Source organism: Symphalangus syndactylus, chromosome 23 (genome assembly GCF_028878055.3).
Source record: "Symphalangus syndactylus isolate Jambi chromosome 23, NHGRI_mSymSyn1-v2.1_pri, whole genome shotgun sequence".
In the NCBI taxonomy this organism is placed as follows: domain Eukaryota; kingdom Metazoa; phylum Chordata; class Mammalia; order Primates; family Hylobatidae; genus Symphalangus; species Symphalangus syndactylus.
Window position 1 is genome coordinate 67,711,510 of NC_072445.2, and position 19,138 is coordinate 67,730,647.

Here is a 19,138-nt window from a genome sequence, read left to right on the forward strand (position 1 = left end):
TGCTTGGCAGCAGGTGGGTAAAAGGGGATTATGCTCAGGAAACGCGGCCTCAGTGGCAGAGGCACCACGGAGAATCCCCATCTGTCCCAGTGACACATCACATCAATAGCCTAAAGTTGTGGTATAAAATCTTATTTTAAAAAATGTGTCAAAAAATGCCTTGCCCTCTTGCCTTTTAACATTAATTATTCAACCTCTTTGGAATCTAAGATTTGAGAACACCATTTGGATGGTGGTACAAGGAGCAAACAGAACTCACCCAGGCTCCTCCAGCAAAGCCTGGACCCTCCCTCCGTTCTCCCTTTTGGGCTGTAGGATCCAAGGCTGCATGGGGGCCAAGTAGTAACCGGGCAGGTGCGGACAGGAGAGCCGAGGCTCATTATTTTACAGCAGTGCTCTTCTCAACCGGGGCAATTTTCCCCTTTCCTTGGACCATTTGACAATGTTTAGAGACATTGTTGTCACAACTGCGGGGGAGTGGGGGGAGAACAGTGCCCCTGGCGTCTAGTAGGTGGGGGCAGGGATGCTGCCAAACATCCTACGAGGCACAGGACAGTCCCCACAACACAGAATTACCCAGCCCGAGATGCCGACAGTGGCAAGGCTGAGACAGCCTGCTCTGCAGCCCCATTTCAGGGGTGTGTATGTGTCTGCTAGAGTTGAGGGGATTCACAATCAGAATCAACAACACTGTTATCAGCCCAAGACAGCCCAAGACACCAGAATCTGCTCCCACAGCCAGACTGACCATCACCACACCCTTCTCACCCTCCCTCTGGGGAGAGCTAAGCACACAGCCTTCCTTGTCGGTTTAGCAAAATGCCAGTGGAGACGCTGAGCGGCCCACCCAGCTTCAGTCTTCTATTCTAGTTCTTCCATCCACCCCCAGGTTTCGGGTGGGTTTTGAAAGGTTGGGTGCTAGAGGCACAATTACCACACTCAGAAGCTGTCCTTTTTCACTCTGGCACACAGAAAAAATATGAAAATACTTTCACAGTACACAGAGTAAACCGAGAAAGCCACTCAACAGTATCAGCCCTGAGGTTCTGGTCTCACCCAGGGGTAGAGATCAGCATTTCCTGTTCCCTCTCCAGGGCGCCCAGGCTGGGTGAAGGTACCAGAATGCCAGGAAATAACTTTAAAAGTCAATCAAGAATTTTTGCTGTAGTCACAGTTAGTAGCAATTCCTTGCAACAACTGCCCGGGAAATTCTGATGTTTCCCCCCTCCTTAATACCCCTTTAAATCCATTCCGTTAATTTGAAAACTGAATATAAGTTCAATTAATTTAAAAAATAATCAATAATTTAATGGACTGAAGACTGCATGTGATTCTTAGAGCCTAGAGTGACTGATACAGTGTTTGATATTAATGTTAACAGACCCTGTAATGTGGCAGTGAGCTGCAGTTGTGATCCAAAAAGTCTCTGAACGGGGCTTAGAATTTTACTACACTTCGTTTATAACAGGAGCCTACGTGAAGAAGAGAGCACACAATTTTAAAAGTTGATTTTATGTTCTCTGCGTTTTTCTTCTTGCTTCAACAAAACTCTAGGAAATGCCATAAGCTGAAAGAAAATGACCTCCCTGAGACATCTCTTCTCTCCCTTTCCAAACAGTTAGGAGTCATTTTTTTTATTGGTACTACGCCATTAAGAGGTCTGCCTGCTTCCGCTTTCCTCAGAGCGGATTGTTGGCTGGGCGCAGTGGCTCAATGCCTAATATCCCAGCACTTTGGGAGGCCGAGGTGGGAGGATCACTTGAGTCCAGAAGTTTGAGACCAGCCTGGGCAACAGAGTGAGGCCCCTTTGCTGCAGATTTCTTTCCCCATTCTCCAGCTATGAAGTACAGGAAACAATATTTCTGCAGACACAGAACCCCTATCAGTGAGGACAGAATTCTGAATGCTCTGAGGCAGCCAGCTTTCTGGGGTTATTCACTAAGTGAAGCGTCCGCTTCAGCTGCCGTAGCCCATCCAGGGTTAGTTCTGGCTGACGTAAATCAAGTCGTTCAGAAGGTCGATCCTGGAACACTGGTGGAGCGCCTGGGCCAGCTTCCCCACTGTGGCTCCCTTAATGCCTTCCCTCATCACCCACTTTTGGAGCATCTGGTAAACCTTTTCTTTTAGTCCATCTCGCTCATAGTCATGGTCAATTTCATCAATCTGAGATTGTGTGAAGCCCAGTTTACGGGCACAGTTTTTCCAGTGCTTTCCCAGATTTTCTCTGATTGGGTCCAGATGTTCATCCGTCAGACTAGTGGTATTACCTGCCAAATGGGAAAGAGAAGAAGGTATCAAGCTAAAACCCATTCAAACATTCCAGCTTCCTGAATTGCTAAAAAACCCAAGTGAAATGAAGAGTACCAGAAGACAGTGAAAAAGATAACTTCTTAGTTATATAGCCGTTGATGCACTGGCAGACATTTCACATGCCTGCTAGCCCACATGGAGTCTTTATGTGAATTAGAATAGGGCATTCCTGGCCTGGCGTGGTGGCTCATGCCTATAATCCCAACACTTTGGGAGGCCAAGGCAGGAGGATCACTTGAACCCGGGTGTTCGAGACCAGTCCTGGGCAACATAGCAAGACCCTGTCTCTACCAAAAAAAAAATTTTTTTTTAATTAGCTGGGTATGGTGGCACATGCCTGTAGTCCCAGTTACTGAGGAGGCTGACACACGAGGATCACTTGAACCCAGGAGTTCAAGGCTGCAGTGAGCCGTGATTGTGCCACTGTACTTCAGCCTGGGCCACAGAGCAGGATGTTGTCTCAGAAACAAAACAAAAAAGAATAAGGCATTCCTTCCTCCTCGTGGACACATCCCTGAGCCACAGCTGATGGCTCTGTGAACAAAACCCCTGTGTGGCTATGAGGCTGGGTGTTCTATTCAATCTTAGCCAGTGACCCTGTTGGTATTAGACCTTCCTGGATGTAAAGGGAAAACCACCATTCTTGTTCCTTTTAGACATTCTCCACTTACATCTGGCCAGAGTTAAAGCCACTCAACTCCTGACCACCACCCCCGCCTAACAGTTCACTTTCCTCTTACTTAATCAAGGAATTGTCCAGCAGGCGGGAACCCATTCAGTTACAAAGCCTTCCTTGTCTTTCAAGCAACGAGGTAACTATACTCTTCAAGGTCTGTTTTTGGTCCCTTCCCCTCCTTTACCCCACCCCACTGCTGACCGACATTGCCTCTTCTCCGATAGCCATAACCTCTCTCCTTCTACTGGTTCCTTCCCTTAGCCCTTCATAAAAATAATAAAAGGAAACAAATAAAAATGTACAACAACCACAACAAAAAAGATTCCTTAATCCCCTCACTACCTCATTAAACAGAATATAAGGAAGAAAACATTTCATTCTTCCTTTCAACCTCTCTTCTTTCCTCAGCCCTCTGTGATGTGGCTCTCTCTCTATCCATACCTTATAGATTGTCAGCAGTCCAAGAACTTCCCAAGATATTTTCCAAATTTTGTCAATATTTCTGTAGGGGGTAGATCCTGGGTTTCATTACATTCTCACCGGTGCCCTTGACCATTCAAAAGTTCTGTTCTAGGTATTTTAAAAGCTGTCCTTCAAATAGGTTAGACCAGGGGTTGGCCAACTATGGCCTGTGGGCCAAATCTGGCTCCCTGCCAGCATTTGTAAATCAACTTTTATTGGAACACAGCCGTGCTCATCCATGTACATATTGTCTGTGGTTGCTTTTGCACTACAATAAGAGAGTTGAGTAGTTCCAAGAGAGACCTCAAAGCCAGCAGGGCCTAACATTTACTATTGCTTCCTTTACAGGAAAAAAAAAAAAAAAAAGCCAATCCCATGGTTAACTAGAAAGCTGAGTTCTTAATCAAGTTGTTTTGGCCTCACGACTTTTTCCAGACTGTACTTTGGGATTAGCATTATGGGTCTGCACCATAGAACCCTATAAGAGATAGCCCTCTTGATTTTATTACAGAAGTGCTGTGGAGGGCACAGTCTTCTATCTTTTACAGGATCTCCTTCGATGAGGGCCTGACACAGCTATTTCTTCCGGGTCTGAGAAGTAATACTGATGATGATAATGATGAAAGTTTAACACTTTTTATAGAACTTACTATGTGCCAGGCAGTGTTCTAAGCTTTTTATACATATCAACTCATTTAATTTTCACAACAAATCCATAAATTAAATACTGTGCTTATCTCCATATTAAAAATAAATGACAAAGGAATTACATGGAAATTACAAAGATATTTTGCAGAAGTAACGTGAGAAAACTTTCAAGAAGAATTATCAGAGAAACTTTAAGATTCCACTATGTCCTTCTCACAAGTAAGAAAGTTCAAGGTTGCTAGATGTTGGGTCCTTCCAGGGTATCTTACCAAAGATAGCTTGGTACTTAGAAGCTGGCTCTCCTTTAAAGTTCATATTTGTGTTGTCTAGTAGTGATGAACTCGTCCCACCAATCTCCATATAATTGTAGGCTCCAACCTGAATGCCAGTACTATTGTATATGGTACATTTTATAGATTCATCTGAGTAGAGAGAAACACACAGGTAAGTAATTCTAGGTCAAAAGCAAGAGAAAAAAATACAGCATGGCAAAAAAGCAGGGCTTTACCCCAAACATTAAGTTAATTATCCTATGCCACCCTTTAAACTTTTCTTCTTTAAAATCTGGCTAAACCACATCATACCCATTAGGATGCCTACAATTAAAAAAAAAAAAAGACAGAAATAACACATATTGACAAAGATGTGGAAAAAATGAAGCCCTTGTGCACTGCTGGTGAGAATGTGAAATGGTGCAGCCGCTGCTATAAAGAGTATAGTGGGCCGGGTGCAGTGGCTCACACCTGTAATCCCAGCACTTTGGGAGGCCGATGCGAGTGGATCACCTGAGGTCAGGAGTTCAAGACCAGCCTGGCCAACATGGTGAAACCCCATCTCTACTAAAAATACAAAAATTAGCCAGGCGTGGTGGTGGGCGTCTGTAATCCCAGCTACTCAGGAGGCTGAGGCAGGAGAATCACTTGAACCCAGGAGGTGGAGCTTGCAGTGAGCCGAGATCGTGCCACTGCACTCCAGCCTGGCGACAGAGCGAGAGTCTGTCTCAAAAAACAAAAAAGTATGGTGATTCTTCACAAAAATTAAAGAGAGAATTACCATATGATCCAGCAATTCCGTTTCTGAGTATATACCCAAAAGAACTAAAACATGGTCTTGAAGAAATATTTCTACCCATGTGTTCATTGCAGCATTATTCACAATAGCCAAAAGGTGGAAGTAAGCCAAGCACCCATGAGCAGATGAGTGGATAACCCAACTGTGGTCTAGCTACACAGTGGAACAGTCAGCCTCGCAAAGGAAGGGAATCACATCACCTGCTACAACATGCATGAACCTTGGGGACAGTTCCTAAGTGAATGAAGCCAGCCACAAAGACAAATACTGCGCGATTCCACTCATATGAGGCACCCAGAATAGTCAGAGTCACAGAAACAGAGAGCAGAGTGGTGGTTGTCTGGGGCTGGGAGGGGAGCTGGGGAGTTTGTGTTTAATGGATACAGAATTTTAGTTTTGCAAAATTAAAACAGTTATATAGATAGATGGTGGTGATGGTTGCAGAACAATGTGAATGTTAGATAATGCCACTGTAAAAATGGTTAAAATGGTAAATTTTATGTTTTTGAATTTTACCATAAAAAAATGTGGCTAACACCAAGTCAGAAAACAGAGGTGGATGAACAACACAGCAAAGCTCAGCCACACTTCCCAGCAGGATCCCACGACTCTGAACAGCATCTGTGAAGGGTCCTCCTCCTTTACCTGATAAACTCAAACCTCTCAGGTTCAGTATTCAGAAGCTGGCCACAGCTATCTCCTCCTCTCCACTGCAGAGACTCCACTCCCACCAGATTTCCCACTGATCTGCTGACATGATGCTCCTGCCTCTGCCTGGACTGCTGACCTCCCCACGTGTTTCTCCCTGCTTGTGAGTTTCGGACACAGGCCCAGCACAAATTCCACCTCCTTCCATGAGCCTGCACTGTAATCCTAGACTCAGCAATCTGCCCTGGGCCGCTCTGTATCCGAGCTGGGTCTGTTTGACTTCTCCACTAGAATGTGAGTCCCGAGAGGGCAGCGACCACACCCACTTGTTTTTGTACTCCTTACACTCGCTAGCCTGGGACTTGGTACAGGGCATGGGCTCAGTGACATTCATGCTAAGCTGAATTTGTCAAGTGTTGGTACTGTCCCTAAAGAGCGCTTGGCATATCTTTGTAGGAGAGAGAAGGTGGTCGAGAAGACAGTTCTGAGGAGGGAGGGAAATGAATATCAGCTCTAGGTACCTCCGTCAACACACCTGGCCCTAAGGTAGGCTGCTCTCTGGACCAGGCACCATGCTCATTTGTTGCATTTTCTGTGAGGAAGCCAAGGAAACTAGGGACCCTCTCTACTGAAAGGTGTAAGAAATATAGGATGTGAGCACACACGCCATCTGTGTGCAATTCAGGGTGTTCGCGAAGCTGCTGAAACTGGGGTCCTTGGAATCCTAGCAAGGAACCCCTGTGACAGTCTGAGGTGCCTTCCAGCGCTCAAGGCTGTCTAAGCGTTCTTTGTTAACAATGCTAATAACAGCAGCAACCATTTACTGAGCACTTACTCTGTGCATCGTCAGGCACAGTGCTAAGCTGCCTTACCCTGTTTAATCCTCCTGGCCCACTACCTCCAGCTTACACTGACACCGTGTTTGTCACTCACAGTCTGCGCTCACCACGGGCTTACATGGAGGTTTACCCTGCACCTCTCTACTTGGAAATTTGTGTTTTTGAATCAGTGCTTTCTGCCCAAATCTGGCCACTGGAAAAACCATGAAAGTTATGAAATGGAGAAACTAATGGGATATTAGAAACATACTAGAGCTTACAATGTATACATTTTCAGTTGTAACATTTTCATTTATAATTGAGGGGAATGAACTCTGGAGAGGCAAACGACTTTCCCAAAGTTACCCATATAGTGACTGGCACAAGCTGGACTAGACTTGGCTCTCCTGACTCTTAGCCCAGTGAGCTTTCCTTTTCTAACTTCACTTCAAGCAGCACAGTGAATAAAAAGCAGTGGGTCTAAGAGCTCTTTCACTGAAAGGAAGACATTTATTTTCCTGTTGTACTTACTGGATACACATACCCTTCTATGGTATGGCAAATTAGAAAACTCACATTTTGGTACAGAGTTCGGACTTTCTGATGATAACAAAAGCAAGCAGAAGACTTATTTAAATTTGCAAGGAGAGGCCAGGCGCGGTGGCTCACACTTGTAATCCCAGCACTTTGGGAGGCTGAGGCAGGTGGATCACAAGGTCAGGAGATCGAGACCACGGTGAAACCCCGTCTCTACTAAAACTAAAAAAAATTAGCCGGGCGTAGTGGCGGGCGCCTGTAGTCCCAGCTACTCGGAGAGGCTGAGCCAGGAGAATGGTGTGAACCCGGGAGGCGGAGCTTGCAGTGAGCCGAAATCTCGCCACTGCACTCCAGCCTGGGTGACACAGCGAGACTCCGTCTCAAAAAAAAAAAACAAAAAAAAAAACAAAAAAAAAAATTTGCAAGGAGAAACTCTGCGTGTTCATTTACTAGCTCAGTACTTGGCAGGATCCTCTTTGGGAGCAGAAACACAGAAAATTATATTATTTATTGTAGATCCAAGTGCCCCTTCCCCACTGAAAGCATCTCAGAATCCTGAAGAAGCTGCATCCCTGTACATCTGTCACTGGCAGAACCAGGAACCAGAGCGAGAGTGTAAACAGAAAGAGATTTCTGGCACTAAACTAGTCTATTTGGGTTGCTCATGTAGAAAGAAGATAAAAAAATGACACATTAAGTATTGGTTTAGGGTCTGCCTTCTGTCCATTAGGATTTAAACTGTATGAGGGAAGGGACTCGGGCTGTTTGTTCAGTTATAGCTCCAGTGCCTGGAGAACTGCATGGCACAAAGTGGGAAGAGTTTTGGAATTTTTTCTTTTTTTTTTTTTTTTTTTGAGACAGAGTCTCGTTCTGTCACCCAGGCTCTAGAGTGCAGTGGTGCGATCTCGGCTCACTGCAACCTCTGCCTCCTGGGTTCAAGTGATTCTCTTGCCTCACCCTCCCAGGTAGCTGGGATTACAGGCGCATGCCACTAAGTCCAGCTATTTTTTTGTTTTTTTTTTGTATTTTTGGTAGAGATGGGGTTTCACCATGTTAGCCAGGATGGTCTCAATCTCCTGACCTCGTGATCTTCCCACCTCAGCTTCCCAAAGTGCTGGAATTACAGGCGTGAGCCACTGTGCCCAGTCAGTGGAATTTTTTTTTTTTTTTTTTTCGAGACACAATCTCACTCTTGCCCAGGCTGGAGTGCAGTGGCATGATCTCAGCTCACTGCAACGTCTGTCTCCAGGGTTCAAGTGATTCTCCTGCCTCAGCCTCCCTAGCAGCTGGGGCTAAAGGCATGCGCCACCACACCCAGCTAATTTTTGTATTATTTAGTAGAGACAGGGTTTCACCATGTTAGCCAGGCTGGTCTTGAACTCCTGGCCTCAAGTGATCCACCCACCTCAGCCTCCCAAAGTGCTAGGATTACAGGCATGAGCCACCACGCCTGGCCAACCACGGCCCCAGCTGAAATTTTTATTGTCTCAATCACGAATGAATAAAATGATATGGCAATACTAATAAAAAATTTTATCCCCAACATGAAGGAAACAAAAGGACATTCTGCTCATAGGATTATACATGACTTGGATACTGCTTAATGTCTAATCCAATATTTTGCATTCTACAGATCTTATCATAAAACCTATGGAAAAAAATCGAGGATGTTTGCATAGGACGTTTTTGGAGAATTTGGCCTTTTGAAAGAAAATGTAACTAAGCTTTGTGGTTATGAAAGCTTCCTCTACCTGAGTTGATTTCAAGATCTCCAGGACACCTGTGGGTATCATTGGTGGATGCTGTTCAGGTGGTTAAGGTGATGTTGGTGAGTATTATTTGATAAAAATGCTGGATATTACATTAAATCACTTCCATTCTAGACTGCCAGTAACTACTATCACCTACCTTTTACTTCACCCGATAGAGATATGGGAGTTAAAAGAAAATTTTTCATCACTAATGGTAGTCTTTGAGCTATATAAGGTAAGAAACAAAAATATCCAAGACTGATTTCTTGCCTTCAAAAAACAGCAAGCAAGGTAAAAGCAAATAAGCAGATAACTTCCCGTTTATCAGAGATTGGGTGAAATAGGACTACCACGCACTCCAGGTTAGAGTCAAAGACGCCTGCCAGTCACAAGGACCTGCAACCCGATGCTTGCGGGCATCTGTGATGAATCCTAGCCCCAGATGAAATACTCCCAGACCAAGTGGCCTGGCGGAGTCCATTCCAGAGGGCAATTTGCATCTGGCAGCTGACGATACCCTCTGTCCCCATCATAACCCACAATCTACAATAGAGCTGCTTGGTTGCTTTATTTTCTGAAAAATAAAAAAAGACAAAATTGTGACTATGGAAGACCCACTTACCTGTTGGTGGCAAGGAGCTGAATGGCATGGTGGGTGCGTTTCCTAGATAGCTGGTCTCAGGCACTGGGATATTATACAGACTAGGCATATGACTTGGAATTGGCCTGTACCAAACTCTGGGACCTGCTATTCCTGGATCCAGTGGTCTTGTTCCGAAGCCATGTGAGCTATATAATCTATTGTTCTGATACAGTACTTGAGGTTGGCTGGTGAGTCCTGAGGGCTGGTGCACTGCATTACCATGACTGGCTGCACTGGAATAAGCAGTGCCTTTTCCCTCTGTATTCTGAAAATTCTCATAAGGTCTTTGCTGTGCAAAAGGGTCATGGGAGACCCTGCGTCTCCTTTCCTCCTCTCTGTTGTAAGCCACATTCTGTCTGGGCTGCTGTTTCGTCTGCATGTCCATGCGGCTGCCATAAAGATGGTAGTTGGCTTCGTCCTGGAGTTTACTCTGCAGGCTGGGCTCATTCTCTTCTTGCTGTTGCTCCAGGGACGGGGCAAACCAGGACTCCTCCACAGGACCCATCCCAAGTCCCTGGGAACTGTGCAGTGAACCAGGCTGTTCTGTGGCTGAGAAGAAATGATCAACATTAGAATGAGTTTCATGAAACATTAAAAAGTAAAATAAAATCTGAGCGCCGTCATGAATCTGTATCTCAAAGTAACACACAGAAAACAAGTAAGAGACCAGTCCAAAGCATTTAGGAGATGGTCCTCTTCCCACAAGCTTTACAAATAATAATAGGAGCTCCTCGCTGGCAGTGAGAGAGTACTAGGAAAATTATAGCAAGCAAGAGAAAAGCGGCTGTTGCAGGGATGATCAAGGAAAAAAGGACTTGGTTTGGAGCAGAGAAGGTAGTTGTCTCCTTGGAGCAATTCAGGTGGAAAATAAGATCTGCGGCTGGGTGCGGTGGCTCACGCCTGTAATCCTAGCACGTTGGGAGGCTGAGGCAGACGGATCACCTGAGGTCGGGAGTTCGAGACCAGCCTTGCCAACATGGCGAAACCCCATTTCTACTGAAAATACAAAAATTAGCTGGGCATGGTGGTGCATGCCTGTAATCCCTGCTGCTTGGGAGGCTGAGGCAGAAGAATCGCTTGAACCTGAAAGGCAGAGGTTGTAGTGAGCCAAGATCACACTACTGCACTCTAGCCGGGGTGACAGAGAGACTCTGTCTCAAAAAAAAAAAAAAAAAAAACAAGATCTGCAGCAGCTCTGTCCTAAGCACGTCCCATGAATTCTTTCATTCTTGAAGAGCCCTATGAGAGGAGGAGCAATTATGATTTGATGGGTGAAGTTTAGAAGAGGTTAAGTAATTAGCCACAGATCAGGTAGCTAAGCGGCTTCAGTATCCTATACTCTGCCATCCCTTTTGTTACAGTGAAAAAAGTATCCCTACTTGACCTGAGACCAGCCTCTCTGCTTGTATCCTGGTTCTAAGTCACTCGAGCTCCTCAGGGACTTTGCTCTCACGTATGTCCCCTTCCTTCTTCTGAACCGTCACTTCTCCCCATCAGATATATTAGGCCTTTTGTCCAGAACACTCTATGACACTGTTACTTCATATTTCAAATACACATAACTTGACTCTTGAATATTATTATAAATTCCTGTAAGGCAGGTGTTCACTTTTATAGTTTCTTCTGTTTCCCATATGGTCCTAAATAGTCTTTTAGAGAGTGGAGTGAATGAGTAACCAAACAAATAAACGAATAGATTTTGACCATGGTGTAATTTACCTGAATTTGACCGGCTTGGAGGTACTGCCACACAATCAAGTTGAAGAGACTGCATTCTCTTCACAACTGCATTTTGGTTTGAATACTCTTTCTATAATTAAGAGCATAAATACACACTGTAGTGAACAGCAGGAAATAATTGAGTCTCAGAAAATTTTAACGAGAAGAATTCATATTTTCAGAAGGTAGAAATTTCACATAGATCTTACAAGTAGTAATTTTTTTTAATTAATGTTTTTCCCAAATAGCCAAAATGATCTTTAAAAAGAACAAGGTTGTAGGACTCACACTTCCTGATTTCAAAACTTAACTACAAAGCTACAGTATTCAAAACAGTGTAGTACTGGCATAAAGACAGGCACATATGCCAGTGGGGCAGAATGGAAAGCCCAGGAATATACCCTCCTATAAACGGCCAATTGATTTTTGACAAGGTTGCCAAGACCATTCGATGGGGAAAACTGAATATACACATATGAAATAATGAAGTTGGACCCTTATTTCATACCATATGAAAATTAACTCACAATGGATCAAAGACTTAATTTAAGGGCTAGTGCCACAAAAATTCTTAGAAGAAAACACAGGGAAAAAGCTTCAGGACACTGGACTTGGCAGCGATTTCTTGGTTATGACAAGAAAGCACAAACAAAAGTAAAAAGTAAAAATAATACATCAAAATTAAAAGCTTCTGTGCATCAAAGGATACTATGAAGAGAGTAAAAAGATAACCCACAGAATAAGGAAAAAATACTTTGGGAGGCCAAGGTGGGTGGATCACAGGAGGTCAGGAGTTCGAGACCAGCCAGGCCAACAGTTTGGTGAAACCTTGTCTCTACTAAAAATACAAAAACTAGCCAGGAATGGTGGTGTGTGCCTGTAGTCCTAGCTACTCAGGAGGCTGAGGCAGGAGTATCTCTTGAACCTGGGAGGCAGAGGTTGCAGTGAGCCAACATTCCGCCACTGCACTCCAGCCTGGGTGGTGACAGAGCAAGATTCTGTCTCCAAAAAACATAAATAAATAAAATAAAATAATGGGGAAAAAATTGCAAACAATCTGTATCTGAAAATGGATGAAATCCAGAACATAAAAAAAAAAAAAATCCTACAACTCAACAACAAAAAACGACCCAATTCAAAAATGGGCAAAGAACTTGAATAGCAGTTTCTCCATAGAAGATACATAAATGGCCAATAAGCCATGAAAAGATGCTCAACATCATCAGTCATAGGAAATGCAGGTCAAAACCACCATGAGGTGTACTTTCACACTCCTTAGAGTGACTATAATATAAAAATGAGAAATAAAAAGTGTTGGTAAGATGGTGGAGAAATTAGAATCCTTGTGCATTGCTGGTGGGGAATATAAAATGGTGTAGCTACTGTGTAAAACAATTTAACAGTTCTTAAAAGTTAAACATGGCCAGGCATGGTAGCTCACGCCTGTAATCCCAGCACTTTGGGAGGCCAAGGTGGGCAGATCACCTGAGGTTAGGAGTTTGAGACCAGCGTGGCCAACATGGTGAAACCCCCATCTCTATTAAAAATACAAAAAATTAGCCGGGCGTGGTGGTGCGCTCCTGTAATCCCAGCTACTCGGGAAGCTGAGGCAGGAGTATCGCTTGAACCCGGGAGGCAGAGGTTGCAGTGAGCCAAGATGGTGCCACTGCATTCCAGCCTGGGCAACAGAGTGAGACTCTGTCTCAGGAAAAAAAAAAAAAAAAAGTTATACATAGAATTACCATATGATCTAGCAATTCCACACCTGGATATATACCCCAAAGAACTGAAGGCAGGAACTCAAAATATGGTGCAGATGTAGTATCCCTTATCCAAAATGCTTGGGATTAGAAGTGTTTTGGATTTTGGAGTGTTTCCAATTTGGGAATATTTGCATGTACAGAATGACAGATCGTGGGGAGAGGACCTAAGTCTAAACATGAAGTTTATTTGTGTTTCATATACACCTTATACACATAGCCTGAAGGTCACTTTATACCATATTTTAATAATTTTGTGCATGAAACAAAGTCTGAGGATACTGAACTATCAGAAAGCAAAGGTGTCAGGTGTGGTATTTTCCACTTGTGGCATCATGCTGGCACTCAAAACGTTTCAGATTTTGGAGGATTTTGAATTTTGGATTTTGGGTTTAAGGATGTTCAACCTGTATATCCATATGATGAAATGTTATTCAGCCATAAAAGGGAATGAAATTCTGATACATGCTATGAAACAGATGAACCTTGAAAACATTATGCTAAGTGAAATATGCCAGACTCCAAAGGAAATACATTGTGTGATCCTTTTGCTAGGAGCTACCTAGAATTCAGAGACAGAAAACAGAATAGAAGCTACCAGGGGCTGGGAGAGGGAGGAATGGGGAGTTATCATTTAGCAGGTACAGAGTTTCAGTTTGGGATGATAAAAAAAGTTCTAGATATAGATACTGGTAATGGCCGCACAACATTATGAATGTACTTAATGTCACTGGATTGTTCACTTAAAAATGGTTAAAATAGAGAATTTTATGTTAAGTATATTTTGCCACAGTAAAAAACTTTTTCCTTATAGAAGCAATAATCCTCATTATAGAAAATATAGAAAATTATATATCCTTAAAACCTATCCATAGTTTTGCCCTACACCCAAAGATAAAATGTTAACACTTTGGTATTTTTCCTTCAAGTTTTTTTTTCCTAGTTTTATTTGTATTTTGCTCTTAACAGATTGTCTGCTATATAAATAGGTGGTCAAAAATATTAGCTAAATGAATACATGCATGATCTAGGGGAGAATGACAGAGGGTATTATGTTCACACTTTGTAGCATTCTATATATTGTTTTTGTCTCTTCGTGTGTTTATTTTTAGAGACCGAATCTCCCTCTGTCGCCCAGACAGGAGTGCAGTGGCATGGTCATAGGTCACTGAAACCTCCAACTCCTGGGCTCAAGCAATCTTCCCAGCTTGTCCTCCCAAAGAGCTGGGATTACAGGCATGAGCCACCTCACCCAGCTGTATGTTTATTGTTTTTAATTAATATGAAAAGGGTTTTTTGTTGTTGTTGTTGAGACAGAGTCTCACTCTGTCATCCAGGCTAGAGTGCAGGCTCGACCTCCAGGCTCAAGAGAGCCTGCCACCTCAGCCTCCTGTGTAGCTGGGACAACAGGCATGCGCCACCACGCTTGGCTAATTTTTGTATTTTTTGTAAAGATCGGTTTTTGCCATGTTTCTGGTTTTGAACTGGCCTCAAGAAATCCACCCACCTCAGCCTCCCAAAGTGCTGAGATTACAGGCATGAGCCACTCCGCTTGGCCTAATATGAAAGTATTCTTGTTATTTTAATTTTATAAAATTGATTTTCTTTTTATAGTTATTTTTATTACACAAATATGTTAAGTACAAAGTCCTTTTGAAAGATTCAAACAGGCCAGGCATGGTGGCTCACGCCTGTAATCCCAGCACTCTAGGAGGCCGAGGCGAGCAGATCACTTGAGGTCAGGAGTTCAAGACCAGCCTGGCCAACATGGTGAAACCCCATCTCTACTAAAAGTACAAAAAAATTAGCTGGGTGTGGTGGTACACGCCTGTAATCCCAGCTACGCGGGAGGCTGAGGCACGAGAATCACTTGAACCCAGGAGGTGGAGGTTGTAGTGAGCCCAGATTGTGCCACTGCACTCCAGCCTGGGTGACAGAGTAAGACTGTCTCAAAAAGAAAACCAAAAAAACCCCCAAAGATTCAAACAATGCAGAATCACATAGAATAACACCCAAACATTCCTTCAGCACCTACTCTTCCATTCCCTAGAGGTAAGCCTTATCCAGAGTGTGATGCATATCACTTATTCTCTCTTTAGGAATTTGCACACACATTCCAGAAATACATATATATTTGAGACACAGTTTCACTCTGTTGCCCAGGGTGGAATGTAGTGGCACGATCTTGGCTCACTGCAACCTCCACCTCCCGGGTTCAAGCAATTCTCATGCCTCAGCCTCCTGAGTAGCTGGGATTACGCAAATGCACCACCACACCTGGCCATTTTTTTTTTGTATTAGTAGAGATGGGGTTTTACCATGTTGGCCAGCTGGTCTCCAACTCCTCACCTCAAGTGATCTGCCCACCTCTGCCTCCCATAGTGCTGGAATTACAGGCATGAGCCACTGCACCCGGCCAAAATATATATATATATCTTTAACATTAAAAGGACCACACTATAAGTATTGTTTTGTGACATTTTTTTCACTAACAGGTAATCTTGAAGATCTTTCTATATCATTACATGTTAGTTTTCACCTCTTTCTTTTAAATGGCTATTTGTATTCTGTAGTTTAGATGAATCATAATTTAGGGCATTTACTTATGGATATTTGAGTTGTTTCTAATTTTTCACTCTTATAAACTAAGGTGCAAAGAATGGAAATTACATCTTTGAGTGCACGTGAGCAGTATAGATTACTGAGAGTAGAACTGCAGCCAAACTTATGGGCTTGTGGAGTTTGTTGGGTGCCTCACCTTCTAATAAACTTCGCCACTCTTACCAATACTGCAGAAGACTGCTTGTTATTCTGCATTTTCACCAACACACTGTATCACTAATCTTTCGAAAATTTCAATCTAATGGATGAAAAATTGTAACGGGTTCATTTTGCCTTTCTCTATTGGCAAGGCCAAATATCTTTTCAGAAGTGTGTTGTTCAGTTTCTTTTTTGAATTGTCTATGTTCTTTGTCTATTATTTTCCTTTTATTTTGTTTTTTTTGTTTGTTTGAGACGGAGTCTCGCTCTGTCGCCCAGGCTGGAGTGCAGTGGCTCGATCTCAGCTCACTGCAAGCTCCGCCTCCTGGGTTCACACCATTCTCCTGCCTCAGCCTCCCAAGTAGCTGGGACTGCAGGTGCCTTCCACCACGCCTGGCTAATTTTTTGTATTTTTAGTAGAGACGGGGTTTCACCATGTTAGCCAGGATGGTCTCGATCTCCTGACCTCGTGATCTGCCCGCCTCGGCCTCCCAAAGTGCTGGGATTACAGGCGTGAGCCACCACACCCGGCCTATTTTTGTTTTTTATCTGTAGGCACTCTATGAAATATTCTAGATATTAATCCTTTGCTAAACACAATTTCTCCTTTTCAACTACCTTTCCATTTTCATGAGGTCATATACAACCATCTTTTTCTTTATACCTTGCGAATTTTGTGTGTAGCTTAAGAAACATACATGGATTGATTTGGGACTTTGTGGTAGACACAGGGATGGGCCTCTCAGACTCCCCCTCAAGGAGGGATTTGCTGCCCTGTTGCAAGGAGCTGAGTGAACAAACAGCCTGCAGCTGTGAACTTCTCTGCCCCAGGTACTCCCCTTCTGAGCCAGTGACTGAGAAAGGCAAGGGGATAAAGCCTTGGCCATTTCAGTCTGACGTGGGACAAGCCTGAGGGGCATTTGCTCTGTGCTCCCCGCTGCCAGAGCTCTCTGTCAGGCTTCGTTGCCCTCTGACTTCTTCCTCTGCTCATTCCTGCTTCCCACTCCTTCTTTGCACCCCAATCTCCAACTCAGTGGCTGCTTCTGGAAAACCCAACCTGCAAAGACTCACCTTTTCTATTAATCTATTTGATTATCCTTGCTGTAGTCTACACTGTTCTGATCTCCTTCTTCAGAATTTTCTTAGCTATCTTTGTATATTTTTTCTTTCACACAAACTTAAGAGTCAGCTTGTTGAACTCCATAAAGAATTTGGTTGTGCTTTTAATTAGGATTGCACTCCTTTTATAAATGATGTTGGGGAGAATAGACAGCTTTAGCATGTCAAGTCTTTCCACACATTTCACTGTTTATCTGGATTTATTTCATGTTGTTTAGAAAACATGTTTGCCAATGTTTAGACACATAATATTATCTTATTGTGGTTTTAATTTGCATTTCTCTAATTACCAGTAAAGTTGTGCACTTTTTTGGTATATTTATTCTCTTTGGTGAAGTGCCCATTCAGCTATTTCATCCCTGTTTTAACTGGGTTGCATATCTTTTCCTTTCTGATTTATAAAATTTCTCTAGATTTTATGTATTCAAGTCCTTTGTCAGTTACATGTGTGTTGCACTTCTCCCATCCTGTGACTGGTTTGTTTATTTATTTATTTATTGGAGATGGGGTCTTGTTCAGTAACCCAGGCTGGAGCGCAATGGCGCGGCCTCCCGGGCCCACACGGTCGTCTCATCTCAGCCTCCTGAGTAGCTGGGGCCGCAAGTGCGCACCGCCATGCCCAGCTAATTTCTTAATTATTATTTGTAAAGAGGAGGTCTCACTATGTTGCCCAGGCTAGTCTTGAACTCCTGGCCTCAAGCGATCCTCCCACCTCGGCCTCCCAAAGTGCTGGGATTATAGGCATAAGCCACCACGCCCAGCCTATTTTGAGGAATAAAAGTTTTAAAATGAATTTATATATCCATTTAAAAATCTTATAAATTTGTAAACATATAAAATAAATTTATTTATAATTTATAGCATTTTACAATGAATTCATTTATAAATTCATTTTAAAAATTCATATAAAATTTTATAAATTTTAAAATTTATCAGTTCGTACCACTACAGCTAATGCTTTTGTATACTGTTGAGGATCCCCTACCCTGAGGATATGGACAAATTCTCCTATATTTTCCAATAGCTTTATAATTTTATCTGTCAATAATCAACCTGGAGCTGATTTTCTGGTATGGTGTAAGGTGGAAGCCCAATTTCATTTCTGTACCATGTGGATACCCAGTTGTCTCAGCACCATTTACCAAAAAGACTGTCACTTCCCACCGCTCTACAGTGCCAGCTCTGTCAAAGTCAAGTTTCTAGGTATGTGTAGAGCTATGGGTTTTCAACTCCATTCCAACAGTATCTGTCCACCCTACACCAATACCACTGTCTTTTTAATATAGCTTTATAATAATTCTTGACAAGAATCTGATAATGCAAGCCCTTCACTACTAGTCTTGTCCTTCTTCAAGGGCATCCTGGCTGTTCTTATTCTCTTCTTTACCTTTTCATATGGATTTCAGAGTGGGTTTGTCAAGTTCCACTCCTCACACCCACTTGCCACACACACACAAAACTAAAAGGTTGAGATACAGGCCGGGCGTGGTGGCTCACACCTGTAATCCCAGCCCTTTGGGAGGCCAAGGCAGGCAGACCATTTGAGGTCAGGAGTTCGAGACCAGCCTGGCCAACATAGTGAAACCCCATGTCTACTAAAACTACAAAAATTAGCCGGGCATGGTGGCGCACGCTTTTAATCCCAGCTACTCGGGAGGCTGAGGTAGGAGAATCGCTTGAACGTGAGAGGCAGAGGTTGCAGTGAGCCGAGATTGTGCCTCTGAACTCCAGCGTGGGTAACAGAGCAAGACTCTGTCTCAAAAAAAATACTTGGCTGGGTATGGTGCCTCACGCCTGTAATCCCAGCACTCTGGGAGGCTGAGGCGGGTGGATCACGAGGTCAGGAGATCGAGACCATCTTAGCTAACACGGTGAAACATCGTCTCTATTAAAAAAAAAAAAAAATTAGCTGGGCGTGGTGGTGGGCGCCTGTAGTCCCAGCTACTCGGGAGACTGAGGCAGAAGAATTGTGTGAACCCGGGAGGCGGAGCTTGCAGTGAGCCGAGATCATGCCACTGCACTCCAGCCTGGGAGACAGAGCGAAACTCCGTCTCAAAAAAAAAAAAAAAAAAACTTGAGATATTGGTTGAGATTGCATTGATTCTATAGATCAATTTGGGAAGAGCTGACATCTTCATACTATGGTGACTTCCAAATCACAAAGTAAATGGTACATTTCTTCACTTACTTCGGTCTTATGTCTCTCAGTTAAGGTT

The 19,138-nt window shown here is 43.4% G+C and overlaps 1 protein-coding gene and 1 long non-coding RNA gene across 14 annotated transcripts in view; one reads left to right on the top strand and one right to left on the bottom strand.

The window, feature by feature from the left end:
* The window catches only part of LOC129473781 (uncharacterized), a 45,086-nt gene that overhangs the window by 3,268 nt on the left and 22,680 nt on the right, over window positions 1-19,138 (top strand). For all 4 annotated transcript variants that reach the window (XR_010119216.1, XR_008654363.2, XR_010119215.1 and 1 more), the window contains one exon: window positions 8,804-8,998. This is a non-coding gene — a long non-coding RNA (uncharacterized lncRNA). The remainder of the gene's footprint in view (window positions 1-8,803; window positions 8,999-19,138) is intronic.
* The window catches only part of RIPK1 (receptor interacting serine/threonine kinase 1), a 49,092-nt gene continuing 31,236 nt past the window's right edge, over window positions 1,283-19,138 (bottom strand). For all 10 annotated transcript variants that reach the window (XM_055264662.2, XM_055264658.2, XM_063632994.1 and 7 more), the window contains 4 exons: window positions 11,284-11,374; window positions 9,544-10,113; window positions 4,366-4,518; window positions 1,283-2,267 (listed from right to left, as the gene is read on the bottom strand). In XM_055264662.2, the coding sequence (XP_055120637.1) occupies window positions 1,981-2,267; window positions 4,366-4,518; window positions 9,544-10,113; window positions 11,284-11,374 (1,101 nt within the window). In that variant the 3' untranslated portion in view covers window positions 1,283-1,980. The remainder of the gene's footprint in view (window positions 2,268-4,365; window positions 4,519-9,543; window positions 10,114-11,283; window positions 11,375-19,138) is intronic.